The 20769-nt window shown below is 35.1% G+C and overlaps 1 protein-coding gene across 3 annotated transcripts in view; it reads left to right on the forward strand.

Moving 5' to 3' along the window:
* The first annotated feature begins 306 nt into the window (after positions 1 to 306).
* LOC149778803 (formin-binding protein 1-like) overlaps positions 307 to 20769 on the forward strand; it is a 131920-nt gene continuing 111457 nt past the window's right edge. The window contains exon 1 of one of the 3 annotated variants that reach the window (XM_089939559.1): positions 307 to 533. In XM_089939559.1, coding sequence (XP_089795685.1) covers positions 510 to 533 — 24 coding nt within the window. In that variant the 5' untranslated portion in view covers positions 307 to 509. The remainder of the gene's footprint in view (positions 534 to 20769) is intronic. The other 2 variants (XM_089939561.1, XM_089939560.1) reach the window with 2 other exon arrangements.

Raw genomic sequence — 20769 nt, forward strand, 5'->3', positions numbered from 1 at the left:
AGTTTCTTACTTTTATTATTTCGTTTCTAAAAATCGATGACAGAATTTCGCTTATAATGTTATACAGACACTTATAATGTGAAAGCAAATTCTTCACGTATAACACTGTATGGATTGGTATTACATAACTTGTACAAAGGAATATGTCCGACAAATGTTCGAAATTTGATCATTTGATGACTAATATTTTGAAGGTGGCCTTCCAGGTTACCTCCCTTGAATTAATAATATATAATTTTCTTTTCGTTTTCTATGCCTTTTGGAAACTACTACAGAAGTCTTTTTTTTTAAATAGAACATGATTGTTTTTGTAACCTTCTGTTCATTTTTAAGAACAATTGACCCATTGTAATGAAAATAGTGCTTCTTCGCATTTGTACGAGATTTGAACGAGATCTATAACAGCCATAATGGATTTGTAATGAAAAAAGGTGCAGAAGTTGACTAATAAGTGCCAGATTATTATGTGAATTTTACGGACCCAAGAACTGACACTGAGTATTGCAGCCATGAGCTGGGGAGCGGAGCTATGGGTAAGTGCGCTAATAAATGTCATCAGTAGAAAAATCTCGAAAATGCAAACCTATCCTAAACCTTAACTTAGGTCGGGATCAGGAAGAGAATGATGTACTACCGGCTCAGCAGCCGAAGCACGAAACGGGAATGTCCTAATCTAACTTTGTCAACGAGTATTTCTAAGTATTGTTCGTGTTAGGTCTTTAATGATTTTTTGGCTTAATTCATATCCATTTCTGAAGCACAGCATAGTACCAACCTTGATGTTCGTGTGCCAATGTTTACATTGGATTTTAAGGACTCTTGCCCTTTCTGCAGTTAATCAAAATGTAGATTCAGCTTTGATCTGAAGTTTTGAAAATGCATGCGACCATTTATCCCATTTATATATAATTTGACGCGTATGATTTATTACATACGGGGGATGGAGTCACAGTCTCACATGTATTGACATTAGACTAGCTGATGACACATGCAAATTATGAGATATCTGAGGTATACAACTATGGAATGTTTGCAGTTTATGTAATTGCTCTAGCTCCACCCCAGGATCATGATAGTAATTAATAAAGTGTAGGCACATTATACTCATAGGACTATCATTGTCTCAAATTATAGATGTATATAGTAAATGTTTCACAGGTCTTGTATGCGTTTAGTAACAACTATTTTAGTAATTGGTGTATTTTTTAAAAAAATAATTTGATTACACATATCTTTAAATAGCAGGTATTCAGTTTATCTATATCTTCATGCATATCCCTTTGGAAGGTCATTATTTAGAAGCACATGGATATTTTTTTGAGGTCACCCTATAGGTGTGATTCAGTACAGAGTGGATGGAACGTCACATACTGTTATGTAACATTGAAAGCTATGCATGTTGAATTTTTGTTATATTACCCCAATATTTTTTTTTATTGGACCCACCTAATCCTACAGCGTAAGACACATCACATGATATTTTTATTCTGGGATGGTGTTGATGGGTCTTTCTTCCAATATAACGGCGCTGTGTAGCATGTTTTGATGTCGACTAACAGTATAACGAACGTCAAATTTTCAGAAATATCACACACAACTGGCAACCAATGACGATGTTTTCCTACAAAGTAAAGTTATAATGTTTTTGTCAGACTTTACTTACCCTGATATCTTTTCTCTAATAATTCAAATTCTCACAAAAGAAATGGACCTCTTTTCAAGTTTCAGTGGCCTACATTTCAGTGCATAGATAATATCCTAATCCATTTATAAGAGAATGTTAATTACAAGGGTTGGATATTTGTCATGGCAAGTCATGAAAATAACCCTAGTTCTTGACAGGTCATAATTTTGGTCAAAATAGGAGTTCCACCAGCAAAAGTTGCAGTCCCCATAAGCATATTGGGCATATCTGTGGCTAAATGTCCAGATGAGAAGAATCAGTGGTTGTCATTAAGTATAATTTTCCAGATTCTTTACACAACTGACATATAGTTCTTTTCTGTTCATTAGAGTCAAGACTGAATTTTGTTAATCCAAGGATAGGGATTATTGCAAACACTAAGCCAGGCATCGTACACTTTCTTACACTTGGCTACTGTTCCATCTGAACTATCAGTTCTGGCAACTTTAGCACTCTTCTGAATTTCATTACAATTTTCATCAATTTGCCATTTAACGCCAAAATACTTATCCAGATTTGCTAATGGTATTTTGTCTAAGTCGCAATGTGTCTTGATTTTGAGATCATATGCATTGCTTATTCGGCTACAGTAGGAAACAATAATAATGAAAGCTAAAGTTGTTCATTTGATGTACTCTTAAATTGACCACATCTACATCTCAGGGTCCTTCTGTCTCTGAATTCAGTCACTGATAATATCAGCACATTTTCCTACCACTCAGCAGCTAGTCAAGGTCTTTGAACTTGCTGCCCAGCTATTGCATCATGGTCTTATGATGTACTCTAATATTAATGACAACATTTACATCTGGGGCCTTTCAGCCACTGAATTCTTTAATTGTAAATATCATCACAGCTTAGATGATCGATTGATCAACTCATTTTCCCACTCTGCATGTGGTTGAAACAGGACTGGCAAGCCTTTGAATTTGTCGCCCTGCTATTGAGTGTGTATAGACGACTCCTGCATAAAGCTGTACCGATTATTCTGCCATAATTGTAATCGGGCCGATTATTAGAACAATCGGTATAATCAGTATCAGCAGAAATAATCAGTGCCGATGAAAACAAATTTCCAAAATATAAGTTCAATCATAACACTCATCTTGACATGGCTTGAACTTTAAATCAGAATTAAATAGTGGAAATTAAGGAATAAACATTTGATTTAGGGGTTAATTGAAAGACAATATATTCTTAAAAGTAAATACTTTTTAACACACTTGCTGTAAACTACTGCTGATTGTCTGCACACAACAAATTATCAATACCAATGATGCACTCATCCCAATCACAGCAGCCAACAAGGCCTCGTGTGGCTGTTGAATTTTCAGCATACACATTAGCAAATAGCTAGGCAGATTAGATAGCTAGCGAAATTTCCAACTACTACGAAACTATGGCTCACTATAGTTAATCTGTTCTTTAATCAATCCTGCAGTGCTGTTAATCAGTGAATAGCGGTCGCACGCTGAAGCAGCTGAATGCAGACATACAGATATTATGCAGCATTGATATTGGCATGCCAGCGCCAGCGATGTTACCCCAGCTTCTTCAGTGCACGACTCGCAGCTTGGTGTGTGCATCCATCCAGCCTCGTGGACAACTTAGTAGTAACTTACTAGATTTAAAACATTGTTTCAAGAGCACTAATTGATTGGATTATTAATAGTGACTAGTGATTGTACACTATTAAATATACTCCCAAGCCTATGTATAATGTCAACACCTTAGGCCCATTTGCGGACATTACCAAAGAAGTAAGTGATAGCCAAACATCAGTATCCGTCATTCTTCCTATGCTGAAAATGCTCTGAATATTGCTGGCTCAAGAGCATGAATCAAGTCAAGGTATTCAGACAATGCGCCATGATATGTTGACGTCACTGAACACACGCTTTGCTGACGTTGCCAGCAACAAGAAGCTTGTCTTGGCCACCATTGTGGATCCACAATTCAAACATTGCCTGTTCAGTGAAGAATTACTTGTGATAAGATCCAAAGAATGGCTTATAGCAGAATGCATCATAGTTGCGTTAGCTGACAAGCAGGAGAAACCCCCGACAAAAAAAACCAAAAGACTGAAACTGAAACAAAATTAACTGGACTATCAATGTTGCGTCTCTGGGATTTGTTTTTTGTGGCTTGTGTCAAACCTATCCACACCATCAAAAAAAAACCCACGTGGAAGATGCCGTTGACTCGATGCTTGAATTGTATCAGCCCTCTGTTGACACGAGAAGACATACGGCTGGTGGAATGCTCACAGGTTTCAGTTCCCCTACTTGGCCAAATTAGCTAGATGCTATTTATCTGCACCAGCTTCAAGCATTCCGAGCAAGCAGCTGTTTAGTGTCGCAGGCCAGATTTTTGTGGATCGTTACTTGGCGAGAAGAGAGAAATGTTACTGTTGCTTAAATGCAGCCTACCTCAACTAGGCTTTCATTAGTAGCTGCAGCCAGCATACAGCGACATTTAACTTTAGTCTTAAAGCATGCATATTATTAATTTTAATTATTATTGGGCTTTTGTTATTAACATTTTTTAGTAATTTATTGAACTCTAGTAATGGCAACCTGCATCACTGAATGTAAGTTAAAAGACTAGCTTAATACATTTATATTCATTTATATCTTGAATTGGCAAACCGTAAGTTTTATCAGTGTTAGTTTTAAAGTTCTTCAAGTTTTATGCTTGTGTGATCATTGTTTTCTATAAATAGCAATGTTCTTCTTATCCGGTTTCTGTTTGTTTTTTAATAGAAGTTCAAATTTACATGCTGCACAAACAACCTTGTTATAACTCTGACGACAAAATACCTGCTTGCATTACACTAATATTTTTGAACCAGTCATTGTTATAAAACAAATAATAATGGAATAATTGGTCTCATAAGCGGTATCAGCAATTTTAATAATCTGCTATACGCGGTATCAGCATAATCGGCAAAAAATGACATCGGAACAGCTTTACTCCTGCGTAAGTGATTTTCTGCATCCCAGAAAAAAAAATGGCCTTCATTAAATTTGATTAAGTATTTCCAAGACCTCTGCCAACATTTCCTTTCTTAATATTAGTCACACAACTTTGCAGCATCCTACAGTTCAGATATAAATTTAATCAGAGTTTGGAGGTAATTAAAGTTTCATGATTGTTTATCAGTATCCTCATTAGAGACTGGATGGTTCTGGTGTTCAAACTTCCCTGCTGGATTCTCTGAGAGAATTATTCTGACAAATGAAATGATTATGCTTTGTGTTTTATACATGCATTAAAATCTGACTTAAAAGAAATGTTGCTGCTGTTCACAAACTAGTCAAAAACCTATAATACTAGGCTTGAACAGTTTCTTTCAAAGCAGTGATACATATAACTTTTATTCTCTTATATGCATCTAGCAACTCTTTGATTTTACCTATATTTAGTTGTTCCATGTCCAGATCGTACCTATGCAAATTAGCACAATGTGCTAACCTACTGCAGTCTTCAAACACATCTCTAGCAATTATCAGCCATTTATGTAATATGTGAAATGGTGGTTTATACTTGATCGCTTTGCCTTTTAATTACTGCTGTTTAAACCAACCAAAGTATAGATTAACATAAGTTCCAGTCATGACTGTTTAATGTTTATATATACTACATATAACAGGCATATACAGAAAGTGTTTCTTTTTCTTCTTCTTTTATTTTTGAAGATTATCGAAAATTGTGTTTCCTCAAAACATGACATGTCAGGGGTTTGGGAGTACAAAATCTTGTTTTTGTAGATGTCCTGTAACAATTTGATTAAAATCAGCTCTCTGATTCACGTAGAACAGTTACAATTATCCAATATGTTGTTGTAGTAATTTATCAGTTAAACACGTTGCAAAGACTATAAAAACATCCAGCAGTTGTTTTTCATATTATTTTTTAAATATTTACATGGTAAGACATTTGATTAATGAAATAACCCTATAGTCATTTTTTTCTTCTTCAGATATGAAAAATAACATTTTATGCTGTAATACATGGCATTGTGACTGACACTTGTTTAGATGGCCTTTGACATGTATCAAAATAGCTTTTTAGTGTAGTTATAATAGTGTAATTATTAGTGTAATTATTATTATTTAGTGTAATTATAATACATTTCATCGTGACTAACACTTGTTTAGATGGCCTTTGACATGTTTCAAAATAGCTTTCTAATGTAAAAGTTACCAGCATGACTACATTATAAACAGATACACTGTTGGAAGAATTACCTAATTTTGCTAGTGTATATTACTCTCACTTTAAGATTTAATTAAAAAAAATAACATGTGATTTAGTTTCCTGCTTAAAAGTTAGCAATATTACTTATTTTGTTATGTAATGAACATTTGGGATAAATGTTGTTCATGGGAGCAATACAAGTGGACTGCCTTACAGGAGAAGTCACCTTATATTGAGGTATTCTGTTCATAATACACATAACTCCTATGCAACAGGATCTAAAAACATAGCACTATGAGCAAGTGCACGATATACCAAGGGACCTCCCCGAAAAATATGCCATCCCTACTGGATATTGACTAAATCGTGCTAGGAGGTAGGATTTGGTGGGCTTTTAAATGGTTGAACACTTGTTTCGTATTTGTGTTGGGAATAATTGTCAATAAAGTGCTTTTTCTTATGAAGTTGTTGGTTTGTCTGTAAAAATTACCTTTATTTATAAGATGCACAACCACTTGAGGATGGTTAACATTCCAACTGGTTCCAACAACCTTTGCACCAAAACTTGGAGTATTTCGTCACTACTTTTTGTCGTTGATTTAATTCACAACCAAGCAAGATTTCTTTTTTCAAGAACATGGGACATTGTTTTCATGAAACAGCTGTCAATGTTGAAACTATGTTTTTTGTTCTATTAGTAAAATATAAGTAATACTGAAACTTCGCATCTTTCAGGAGATCTTTGTGCACCAAATCAGGGATTTTAATTTCAGTACAAACTCATGAACTTTCTTCTATACATGAACTATGTATATCTGTGAAAATAAGCTTTTTTTTCATGAAGCACTCGTTTTGCTTGGTTGACTTGCAATCTTTTATCACAATTGTGAATGAGTAGGCTAATTTAAGGTAGTTTAGTTATATTACTTACGTAATGATATACATAACGGTGTTTGATTGGTCAGTTGAAAAAAGATGACCTGACACATGACCATGAACTCAAGTTATTTCACTGGCAGGATTTGCATGCCTTTTAACTTTTCTTTTATTCCATTTATTTTATTTGATTTGATGACAAGCTGAGGACTTTTGAAATTGAAGTGTGGAATAAGTTTTTAGATTTACATTACTTACACCCAACACATTCAGTGTGTGTGATGACATTATACGACTTGGGGCCCTTATTCCAGGGATGTGACATCACCAATGTTTACCATTGGCATACATGTACCGTTTGTATAAAAAGAGGAAATATCGTGTCACAGTGATGTAGCTTAGTGAAAATTATGACAGATAAGTCTGATTAAATGATTAGCTAAGGTCTTGATTATGACTAAATAGCCAGTAGCCAATTCCAGATGACTCCTGGTGACATATATAGCATCATGTACACTTAGATTTCATTTGATATGCTTAAGATAAATGGTCATCTTGTGGTCCCCCACCCCACCCTAGCCATCTTGGGTGAGAAAATTATCAGGTGGTGAATGAATTAACAAAACAGAGCTTGCTATCTTGAACAACCACACCTTTTGCAAGCAGAATAATATTTTCTGGCAAATCAGGTCTCTCATTAAAGGTAGTTACAGAAGGCAGCTGACTGATTTATTAAATCATGTTTTGAAATCAGGTTTTATTGTGTATTCTGAAATTTGTTTGGTCCATATTCCATGTAGACATGTTCCCCTGTAGCTTTCTGATAGCTAGGTGCTCCCTGTTCTTTTATATTTTTATTTGGAAAATTGAATTCTCAGATTCTGGTCATGTGTGCTGTCTGTACATGCCTTGTATCTATACGGCTCACAATACACTGCCTGTGTCTTGATGTTGTTGTTGTTGTTGTGGGGTTTAATGCCATTTCTCAGCACACGATAGGCTATGCATGGCGGCCAGTATTAATGGTGGAGGAAGAACCCATGAAAACCTCGGAAAGAACCACCGACCCACAAGAAGCTACTGGCAAGCTTTCTCACATACCCACATTGGCCGAATCCTAGACACGAACCCACGCAGACAGAGGTGAGATGGCAGTGATCCATAACGGAGAGCGTTAAGACCACTCGGCCACCTGTGTCTTGAAACATTATCATACATGTATCAGATTAGATGGTCTTTTCATAGTTTGAAGGTTTCATTGGTAAAGCTCTCAGAATTTTAGGAAAAGCTCTCAGAATTTTAGGAAATGTCTACCTGTTAATCCTAAAGATCAATTACTCTGGTACTCGATCAAAGGGAAATTATATTAAATGTGAACCTGAATTGCCTTGTTGTAGGTTCATTCATGCCAATCTCACAGAAGTATAAGCGTAGTTATTTCTAATGTAAATAGCAAAAAAGCATCATCTGAGCATAAAAGAGTAATTGATATACATGCCATAATTACAGAAAACCATATGAAAAATGTACATTTATTTTTGTTTCTTACCTGAATCTGCAGTAAGTTACAATTCTTGTCACCAATTAGATTTGTACAAGAAAACAGGCACAAAACAAAATGATAAATCGTTTATACACAGCATTAACTTCACCTAGTCTACATGTCAAACTATTGCTTCATGGTCATAATGTCAAGTCCACACATTCTGAATGCAGCATTACATTGTCACATTTCATTTTCAGAATTCGTAAAGCGCTATTAGGTTTCCTTTTCTTGATGCGACTTGATCTTCATTTGAACAAAATCCCTTTTCTCTAATATTTTTCAGTCATATAGCATTCATGAGTCATATCAATAAAACCTGTTTTGTTTATTGTCGCCATGTTTTTGTTTGTTTGTTTGTTTAATATTGACTGGTCTGCTATCTAAGTGTGTATCATATATATATATATAACGAATCTGTAAGACATGGTTTCAGATTCAAGAAACCCATCTGTTTCTTGGAAACATGTTATGTACAGTCAGGGTACTAGTAATAGAAAATAAGGAAACTATTTGATTCCATGGCCAAATGGCTGCACATGTTAAAAAAATACAAGATTATTAGGCCTGAATGGAGGTCTTCAGTGGATAAATGCGCAGCAGCCAATGGTCACATGATATAGGCCTCATACTGTACTATTATTCTGTGTCTTGCTTGCTCCAGACATTGCCAGATATAATCTTTGAGCTGAACGTAGAAGCTTTCACGTTTGCATGAACTAAATGGGTACCCTATAGCTCATTTTATTACCTTGGTAATTATGAATGGGTGAGTCCCCTGGTACCCGTTGACAGCTCCATTCATTGGTTGTTAAGTGCCATTTTATGTTTTGTCATACCAGTTGTATTTTGTTGTGTGTTTAGGCTCTCATAAACAGTAACATGAAAAAAGTGAAGACAACAAGCTTTGTAAAATTTAACAAATAATTTATTTCCCTAGAAAAGCTAGGTAAAAATGAGGAAAAGAACTTAAGGTTTTAAGAATCAAATCCAAAAATAATTCAAGAATTAAAAATTACAAAAAAGTACTAGTAAAAAAAATGTTCTAATGAATTTGAGTTCGAGTCCCGACGAACATCCAAAATGGAAGGGGATGACATATGCTGTAGTCATTATCATACTGATGAGTCAACAGTTCCTTGTTGAACCACATAAAATAATATTCCAGTTTTAAATTCCAAATAAAATTTTAATAAATGTCTTTGTCCAAGATTTCTGTATGAGCACTTAAGTATTCCCAGGGAAAAGAATTAATCTCTTAGAATCCAAATAATTTGAAGAAAAATTAAAACTCCAGCTGGTCACAACAGAAAGAACACCTTGACGTCTAAGTGTTTTAAAAGCCCAATTGAAATTATTTCTCAAAACATCACTATTAAATCCAGCTGCTGTGCAATTCCGGTAAAAACAGAATTTTGAAATAACAATTTCTACTAAGCAGATTACAGACAGACATAAACATATCATTTGTTTATATGTTGTTCTCATCCTTGACAAGATACAAAAGGTACCTCAAAGCAGACTACCTATTAGGTATTGGTGATTATTCATCCTTTTAGACTATCTCAGGCTACTCCATTTGATAGGTGCAAGACTCACCTCAGTCACCATGCCCTTTGTTTTGCACTGCATTATCGTTTTTAAAGCATCTTACTACAAATATCATGTGTGCACTAAATTTTGGATGTCAGTACAGTGCTCTCTTCAAACAGAAGAAATAGCGCAATTTCCTTGTGCAAAGAAAACCATTTCTAGAACAAGTTTGCATCTGGGAGCAGAGATGACTAACAACCAAATCCTTCGCATTGTACTTTCATCAGGTGCAAAACAACTGCCATGGCAATAGACACTTGCTAATGCACGTGAAAATGGAAATTGTGGACAATACCCATTCTCCTTCCAGAATTTAACAAGGGGAAAGTAACTCATGCAATTTGGAATCAACTCCCTTGTTAATCCAGTGATAATTTATTTTAATCCCATCATGTTTAGTCGCTGATTACATTTATCAGCATTAAAGAAGACATTACAAACTTCCCACATACAATTTTAGTACTTTACAGATAGTTTAATATCCATTCTTGTATGTAGTTTCTCTGTTGCATTGTATCTCAAAGACCTAGTTTGCATGCCAGTGTGTCACCTAATGAATATGCCAGTTTGTTTACTCTGGACCAGCAATCAGAAATATATGTAACATTTCTATGCGAACTGCACCAAAAGTGTATCCCTCAAATTCGATGCAAGCAGACAAGATGTGAAGCAACAGAGAAATGTGGGTATCACATGATCAGTAAAGTACCTAAGTCGTACACGGAGAACAAATTTGGAATGTCTTTAAACATAAATGTTATCAGTGGCTGAGCATGTTGACAGGATAAAATAATCAGCATGGAATTGATGGGATTGGGATGTGGGGCATATTTCAAATGATGCAGTCAGTCACCTTGTGTTTCTTAATTTGTAAAAGGTGAGTGTGTGTTCCTGCTATGGCTGTCTCAGACGAATTCTCATTTTAAAGAATGATAAGACAGATGACTAATAATTATTCACAATTGCTAAAAAATTTAATTGTTGTCAAAACGAAAAGTGTTTTGCATACTAACATTGACAATTGTAATTTTGTTCTGGGAGAGAGAAAGAGTACATTTAAAATTGCAAAAACATGTCCAGCTGCAAGCAGATTTGTTTGTTTTGAAGATTTGACTGTCTTTTGGAAATGGTCAGTTGACTAGTGGAAGGTTGTAATTGAGGGGTAGGGGACAGGAGAGAACCTTCAAACACGCTTTCAAATATATGGTACAATCTTTTGCCAACAGATAAGTGTAGGGTAGCACTGTACAGTTTATGATACGGTTATAATGTCTGTTGTTTTTTCGTCTGTCTGTCTGTCCATCCATTACCACAAGTTTTTTATCGCTGCTTCTAATAAACTACTTGGAGGATGGCCATGAAACTTTACACAGTAGCCATCTTGAAAATATTTTATCACAGCTTCTGAATGAAAGCAATATTGATGGATTTTCACCAGAAGGCTGCTTATGATATCTAGCTGGTCCTATGCTGATCTGATGGCAACTATGGCTGCCACAGTGACCATCATGAAAATCTTGTTTTTGCTACTCTCTCTGAATGGATGAGTCATATCAACATGTGGTTTTCATTAAAAGATTTCCTATGTCTGCTTGGTCCTAAATGAAAATGGAGCTGATCTGATGTCTAGTATAGTTGCTGTAGTGGCCATCTTGACAATTTTGATGTCTGCAAGGAATGTCATATTGATATGAGTTTTTATCACAGGACTTAAGGTCTCATTTGTCTGAAAGAAAATGGTGCTGTTTAATGGCCAATATGGCAACCACAATGGCTGCCTTGAAAGTTTTGTTATAACTTCTCCTGGTTGAAAAGTTATATTACCACATGGTTGTCACCTGAAGACTTCTTCTGATGCATAGTTAGTCCAAAATGAAAGTGGTTTAGATCATGTCCAATACGGTCACAATAGCTGTAATTTTTAAAATATTGTTATCACTATTCCAGAATCTATTGTATGTCTCAGTATGTAAACAACTTCTTGTGATGCCTGGTTGATCATTTTGGTGCCACTTGGATATTTGATATGCCTGGCACAGAAACCATCTAAAGAATCTTGTCGCTTTATTTTTCTGACTGAATGGTCACATCAGCATGGGGTTTTCACTTAAAGACTTCATAAAATATCTAGTGATTGATGGAAATGGTGCTATTCAGGTGAATATAATATTACTGTCACAATGGCTGTCTGGAAAATCTTTTTATCACTACTTCTCTTAGATGGTTAGTCTTACTGTCACATGACATGATATGATGCCCTGTTGGTATTAAATATAAATGGTGCCAGCCAATCTGATACAGAATGTGGCCATTATTATGGTATCCATCTTGAAAATATTGTTAGTGCTGCTCTTGGGCAGGTACTGAACACATACCCCATGGATTTTGAGTCCCACCCTCTGCCAACCTAGCTGCCTTAGCTCCCCTCATAAAGTTTAATATTCTGTGTAATGTGATTTGCAATTTCTTGACCCTCTGTTTCTATTTCCCCTCAGTAATTATTGACTGTTCCCAAACAAATGAATCATTGGATAAAGCAGAGAAAAGCAAACTTTAATTAACAGACTCAAGATAAGCAGCGTATTTAAACAAATTGATTAAAAAATTCAAAGAGACATATTTTCATGTTTTTTATTATGTTGCATTTATAAATAAAAACTACGTTATCAGTTCCCAGAATCCTAGTAATGCACAGGTCACTCCCATTAGGCATTCACTTGTCTTAAGCAGTCGTTTTTATTCATGTAACTTACATAGAACCCTTGTACTAATGATCAATAAAGTTGCCATATTCACTTGTGTCTTTATTTAATATTGAGACTTAAATGTTGAAGAAATTGACATTTATAGGTGTTTTTATAGCGTGTCTAACCTCAATTCCACCATTTTATTAGACCAAATGGTTATTGACCAGAACAGCTTATGGGATGGACTGTTCATCATTCATCTGTTAGCACAAGTTTGTTACCTCTGATTCTAAACTACTGGGAGGATTGCCGTGAAACTTCACACAAATTCATCCCAAAATCTATTTGGTCCTAATGGAAAGGGTACTACAGTGACAATAGCCATCAGTGATGTTAACAATCTTGTTACTTCTGCTCATGAATAGATGTTCATTTTGACATGGGTTTTTACTAAAAGACTTCTTATGATGTCTGGTTGTTCCAAAATGAAAATGGTGCCAATCTGACATCCAGTGAGTTAAAATCTGATATCCACCATAACAACCCTGGTAGCCATCTTATAAACATTTTTTTTTTCACTAAAGAATATCAAAGATGGTTTCAGCACACAGCAAGCAGAGAAGAAGCTGTCTTATGATTGATTTTTGGAAATTCTTATCAACCATTAGAAACAGCAGTATTTTTACACCCTTTTATTGAATTTGCACAAAATATACTCCAAATCCCATAAGAAGAGATTTAATAAAATTAAAGTGGTGCAAACAAAATGAACAAGGCATGTTTTTTTATATATACCTTTAATCAGATACAGTTATGCCAGTCAATTATTATTATGTCCAGTCCATCAGGCAATCTTTTCTAATTGCTCTGGTTGCTATGCTGGGACTATAAATTGTTCCTTATTCTCCTAATCCCAATATAGGGCAGACTAAGAGGTTGATACAGAATGAAGATAACTGATTTCATTATCACAGTATCATGAAAGGGAGAACACAGATGATTGTAGAGATAATGACTCTCATGAACCATGCTAGTAAAATGCACAAAATCTGACGTACAAGTAAAACAAAAAAAGTGTAATTTCCATTGAACAGTTGGATTCCAAAATGGCTGAACCACAGAAGACAAACATTGCCATACCCTCAAGAAAGTGCCTGAAAGCAAAAACCTTTGTAAATGTTGATGACTACAGTGCGACATAAAATTGCAGTCTTCTCACACGCTGTTAGAACATGGTAAAAGGCATCAAGATGGTGATTCTTTAACATTTGTTTCATTTTTTTTTCTCCCATCCAAATAAAATGTACTTTATTGTAAATGAAATCCAATTATAGTGTGAGGTTAGCCCATTATGATTACACAATTGTTTGACATCTTGAAATTTGGCCAAAACACTTGCAGAGCATCAGTCCAGCTAAGGTAATCTTATTTGGATGAGAGTTTCACTGGGCTTGTATTTTTAACATCATTTTTTAGTGGTTTAGTCACTGAAAAAATCAGTCAGCATTAGTTACACGCACAGTAATGATTTATTGTATGTGTGTGTGTGTATGTATATATATATATATATATATATATATATATATATATATATATATATATGTGTGTGTGTGTGTGTGTGTGTATATATATATATATATATATATATATATATATAGTGCTGGAAAACTGAATGATTCTGAAATATTTATAATTGAGATAAGAGTTAATGGGGGTGGGGTGGGAAGGAGGACCCCAACAATAATCAATGTTTACCTGAGTGTAGAGCAAGTCTTCTGTGAATCTTTTCCTTGCCCTTAGGTCTTATTTAAGAGTTAATAGTTTCCTGGTTGGTGTGCCAGCCTTAGTGTTTCATTTGGATGTCCCCAACAAAATGTCTTTCTGGGCTGAACAAGACCTGTTGGCAGAATCATTTTACAGACTTATCAGAAATAATTAGATGTGTATTTGATGAAATTAATTGCAAACTTTAAAAAGGAATCCATTTTAAGTCTGATGAGAAGGTTATTCCGACTGAAATTTTCTGTAAAATAAAGTGCAGCTATTGACCTTTCAGTACGGATATTTATTATTTTATTTTGAAAGTTGTGAAGATTGTCATTTTGTATATTTGATTCACTACTATAAAATTTTTTTGGATAAGTTGAAAAATAATAAAATGAATAATTCCATATATAATTGCTTACAAGTCGAGTTTAACTGCAAACATATGCGCTGATCAGCTGTAATGCATCGGCAGCTCCGGGTCCATGTTATTTATTCTGCTGATTACTCTTAAGGAACTGCACAGATCCTGAACTGCTGGTGCATTATGTAATAGTTGATATGAATCTGTGCAGTTGACAGTTGGACTTGTCAGCAGCTATATAGATTAATTCATTAAGGTGTCATTTATGTTAATATATACTCCATATGTAGGAAGGGGAAGAAACCTCTAGGCTAGTGGAACAAATCAGGTGGATTATACAGTGGACTTTAGCTCACATGTTGTTTTACTTGGAACAGATTGCTTTCTTTTGGTGGCTCCTATCACAGACTAGCCATGAATCGTTATAAAATCAAACAATTGGATAATTCTGCTGTAAACAAAGAGCAGGTCACTCTGCGCATGGTGAAACAGAATGGATCTGAGATAAAGCAGAAGCGAGCCCGAAGTCTCAGTGTTGAGACTTTAGAAGTTGATAAAATGTCATTGCTTTCACAACCTTCTTTCAGTCTTCCGATGGATTTGTCAGTTTATTCCCATGCCAAGCCTAGTCTGCTCACATATGATCAGATGTATGGATACAAGGTATAAAATAATTATATTTGGATAAAATGCGGCCATGGATTTATTATTGTATTTCATAACATATGTCCACTTGGCAAGATGTATAGTGAATTAAATGTTGGAGTTTACATGGTCTATTTAAGTGATCACCGATTTATACAATTTAGTTCTTTTTGTTGGGAATAGGCCTTGTTATGACAGAATTTAATTACTTTCATTCTCAAAAAAATTTAGTGATTTTCGAAGTCAGTGGTTTTAAATAAATATCATGTTATATTTAAAGGATGATGCATTCAATGATGTCAATATGTATATGCTGTATAAAAAGCATACAATATCATATATTTGTTTTTGATTTTGAATTTTACTTGTCGGATGTGTAACTTGCCCCAAAAATTATATTTTACCATATAGTAGTACTTACACTCAAATGATTTTGTGTTGTAAATGTTTTTCATTACTTTTTTGTGTCCGAACAAAATCAAGATTCAAGTCTAAACACGTTTTTTTTCTAAACATGTTGAAAGTTAAAAAAACAAGTACTGGCCCAACAAGTATGTTAGCTCATACATAGGGCTATAGACTATATGAATTTATAAGATGGGAGTTTTATTCTTCAGATTTAGAACTAATTGCCTTTATTGACATATTTTGGGAACAGTTTATAAACACTGAAAAGCAAAAAGTTTTTATGCTGCAAGTCGGAGACCTAATCATCAGGGTGTTAACTGTGCCATTTTGAATGTATTAAATGGTGTATTGACCAAGACTTGTTGACTGTGCATTGATTATATAGCTCTGTTTGATGAGTGTTTTTGCAAGAATCAAGTATAATTTCAGGCATGGAAGAAACTTGGAACTTGATGCATTAGAATCGCTTTATATTAATTGAACATATAAACATCAACTGTGCTTACACCAGGAACAATACACTTCAGAAATGCTTAAAATTAAACTTTTGCAAATTTTTGGACATTAAATATTTCTTGATGCATTTTAAGTTAAGTTTGTCTGTCTAAAATAAGCAAATGCATTGCTTATCTACAGCTTTGTTATGCAGATTTTTATCTTAGAAAAGGAAATATTTGTAGCACCCCAACAGATAGTTCTGTATGTTATTTGATTTTTGTCGAGTCCAACTTGGCAGAAGTTTGATACTGTGATCACTTTGTTCAATCTTCCAATAGATTTGTTAGGATCCCCATGTACATCTCTGTCCAACTACATCCTAAATGTTTAATTTTTATATGCCCACAATAAGGCAGCGCATTAATAATAATAATAATAATAATAAAAATAATAATAATAATTATACAATGTCTTCATTTAAAGAGGGTAACTCAGTTAGTTAAATTGAGCTTATCTCCCATGAGGCCCTCTACAAATAATGTTATGTCTGTAGATCCTTCTATCTGTTTCCAATTTTGTTTTTGCACAAAGTCTTTGAGTTGTGCATGATTTACAAAATTGATCAACTGGAGGTTTGTATTTGAAGTTAAGAAGAATCTCATTGATTTTAGAGTCTAAAGGTAAAAGATCAAGTAAGTAAAATGGTTTCCTCAAAATAACTAAAGTTCTTCAACAATCTGTGCTTATCAAACTTTGTGGATGACTTGCACATGTGGTAATGAAGACCCCTAAAGGTCATTGTCACTCTGGAATAAAGAATTTAAAAAAAATATTATTTGTTGCTTTTAATAGTACTTTTAACAAAGAATTGGCAATATCATGCAGAGGAAATGGGTGTTAGGTACCTGTTCCAAGCATTTGCTGAGGTTGTGAGCTGGCTTAGGCAAGTATCAAACTTCAGAATCTTGGATTATGTGTCCAATGCTCTACCAGCTGAGCTACACTGCTTGGTTTCTGCACAATAAATCGATTCATCACCATCAACAGTTATTGGATTTTGAGCATGGTTTGTACTTGAGGTAAGGAAGAAGCCTATGGATTTTTGGTTAAAACCTTCAAGGTCTCTGTGACTAAAAAATGATAAAAGGTTTTTGCACACTTCAGTAACATTAGTTATACCTCACAGGCCTTGACCTAATTGGTACATGACTTGCACTTGGGTTAAGGGAAAGCCTGTTGCTGTTTGGGGTCAAGGTTAAAGGTGAAGTTAACTACAGAAACAGAATTTCTGAACAATACCACCAGCTCTCCATCATCCATAGTGGCAAAACTTTGTGGATGGCTTATACTTGGGATAAGAAAACACCCTGTGGATTTTTGGTTTCTGCACAATAACATTAGTTCTAAATCACGAATTGGACCGAACTCTGTGGATAACTTGCACATGGAATAAGGAAGAAGTCTATTGATAGCAGCTTCAGAAGTGAAAGGTCAGGGTCACTGACTGAAAAAAGAAACATGGTTTCTGTTTATAAATTTCATTTATCTGTTGAGGAATATTAAACATGGTGTTTGTGTATAGTGTGTCTTTATGATATTCTTAATAATCAGTGTATTAATGTTTGGGGAATGGTTCCCAGAAAAATGCTGAGGCCGCCATAGCAGCAGTGTTAGCACTGTTTGAAGCTTGTTGCATATTCTTGCACCTTTAGGACAAAGATTTAGTATCCCATAGGTGAAGAGTGTGAATTTTGATTTATATCTGCTTGTTTATACATACATGCCCCTTATACCTCTGTGCTTTTTATACATATGTACAACAGTTTCTCACAGGTTAACACAAAATACAATTCACATATCCTCAGGGCAGAATGATTTGTTATCGGCCTATCAATACAGATTTGGTTAATGTCCCTTCAACTCTGCTGTTATTTGTGTGGTCAGGAAGAAAGGGCTCCAATATTCAGGAAATATATACGCAGTGGATACCTCACAGAGCATGAACCATTGTGGGTCAAGATTGTTTGTATGCTCATTATTTTGAAATTACTACACAAAAAGATTACATGATTTTTTAAAATTGGGTAGGGACCATTGCTATTGCCTGATTTCACTGGATCCCATCCCATATTAACCATGAGTATATACAAAAAAAAGCAATCGGACAATCCTGTCTTAAACAAAGACCAAGTCACTCTGTGCATGGTGAAACAGAAAAATTATGAGATAAAGCAAAAGCGAGCCCGGAGTCTAAGTATTGGAGCTCCAGAAGTTGAAAAGATGTCATTGCTAACACAACATTCATTCAATCTTCCGATGGATTTGGTTGGATATTCCCATGCCAAGTCCAGTACATATACATTTGAGCAGATGTTTGGATACAAGGTATTTAATATGAACATTTTTATAAATGCAGCTACGAATTTAGTGTTGCAGTTCTAAGCAGAATGTCCATTTTGCAACATGTATAGTTAATTAATATTTGATTGAAACTGATTAATATTTATTGTTCATTAATATTTGAAGACAATTATAGAGTTGACAGTTTAAATGCCATCATTAATCTCTTCCTTGCAGAATTTCATTTCTTTCAGTTTCATTGAGTTTTCGAAAAAAATAGTTACACTTGATTTTTGTCATTTACTCGAGTGAAGAGTTCATAGTGAATCTAGTGTTTATATTTAAATGATGAAAATGCCAATTTTGAAAATATTTACCAGTATGCAGTTTCACTACAGATTTGGTTAGTGTACTTTAGTCTCTACTCTTACTCATTTGATCAAGAGGAAAGGACTCCAGTATGCAGAACAGACTCCAATATTTAGAAAGGACTCCACTATGCAGAAAATATTTATATAGTAAATACCTCACACAAAAGTGAACCTTCCTGGGTTTAATATTGCTTGTATGCATGCAGCACATTATTTTAAGTCATCTATAAATAAGAAGTACAAGGATGAGATGATTTCAAAATAGATTGGGAACCAGTAGTTTGTTTCAAGCTTCAAACTTGTGGCAGATATTTGAGTAGTGGCTTGGAAAACAATCTCAAGACACAAAATATTGGATTCATAATTAAGTAGCTGTCAGAAAAGTCTCAGTTAACAAATTTCATTGAGTGGATAGTTTTTAATGAAAACTGTTGACTGTTAAGCAAGTACCTTTATAAGAAGGATCACAAAGTTTGGGGGCATTAAAATAATTGGTCTGTCACTTGCTCTTAAGTTTTTGCACTGATGTTAAATTTTTAATTTTTGTATTGTAAAGCTGGGGCTACTCTTGGAAACACAGTTGCAGGATTGATGCCAGCTTTTAAAAAAAATCGTGCTGAAAACTAAACAGATTGTTAATACACATTGTATCATATTTTCAAGCCCTACTAGACCACTCCAGTGGCCTAGTGGTTAGAGCGTCCACCACGGATGTGAGCAATCGTGGGTTCAATCCCCGGCCAAGTCATACCAAAGACTTACAAAAATGGTACTAGCAGCTGCCTCGTTTGGCCTTCAGCATTAAGAGGTTAGTGTTAGGACTGGTTGGCCTGGTGTCACGATAATGTGACTGGCAGGGACATCATGCTACATGTCTGCAACATGATGCCCCAGTGCTAGACATCACTATAAACTGTCACATTGCAGGCATTGTAGGATATGACTGAATTTTTTTTAAAGCTACCAAGAAAAGTATCTCACCCAGTCTGCTAGATTACATTTCTTAAATTGTCTGAGTAATGATTGTGAAAAGTATCTCACCTTGTCCCCAGGATTACAGTTCTCACAATGTCTGTGTAATAATTGAGAAAAATGTCTCACCCTGTCCCTTAGATCATTTTTAACCAAACTGTGGTCCATGGGGACTGTGAGGTAATTCCATGTGGTTTGTATTTCTAATTTAACAGCTAGTAGTAGAGCTATTAGCTGGGGGAGTGGTCAGCAATAGTTTTGAAATTGAAAAGGGGTCATCATACATGTACTCAAAAAGGCTGTGTGCCACTGTCCTTGGTTACAGTTCTCACAATGGTTGTGTAATAGTATCAAAAATATGTCTTGTTGTTGTAGGGTTTAACGCCTTTTTTCAGCACAGGATAGGCTATACAAGGTGGCCAGTACAAAGACTTATAAAAATGGTACTAACAGCTGCCTCGCTTGGCGCTCAGCAATAAGAGATTAGTGTTAGGACTGGTCGGCCTGGTGTTAGGATAATGTGACTGGGTGGGACATGATGCTACATGTCTGCGGCATGATGCCTCAGTGCTAGACATCACTATAAACTGTCACACTGCAGACATCTTAGCTATATGACTGAAAAATTGTTAAAGCTACGTTAAAAATCCAAATCACACACACACATAATATTTATATTTGTTGCAATGGTTTCAATATACCATTGCAGTGATATTCACCTACCATTGCAGTGATATTCACCTGCCACTGCAGTGATTTTCACCTGCCACTGCAATAATATTCACCTGCCATTGCTGTGATATTGATTCATTCACCTACCACTGCAGTGATACTGACTTACTATTGCAGTGATATCCACTTGCCACTGCAGTGATATTCACCTA

The sequence above is a fragment of the Sinohyriopsis cumingii genome, chromosome 17, assembly GCF_028554795.1.
Source record: "Sinohyriopsis cumingii isolate HCF-2022 chromosome 17, ASM2855479v2, whole genome shotgun sequence".
Taxonomy (NCBI): Eukaryota; Metazoa; Mollusca; class Bivalvia; order Unionida; family Unionidae; genus Sinohyriopsis; species Sinohyriopsis cumingii.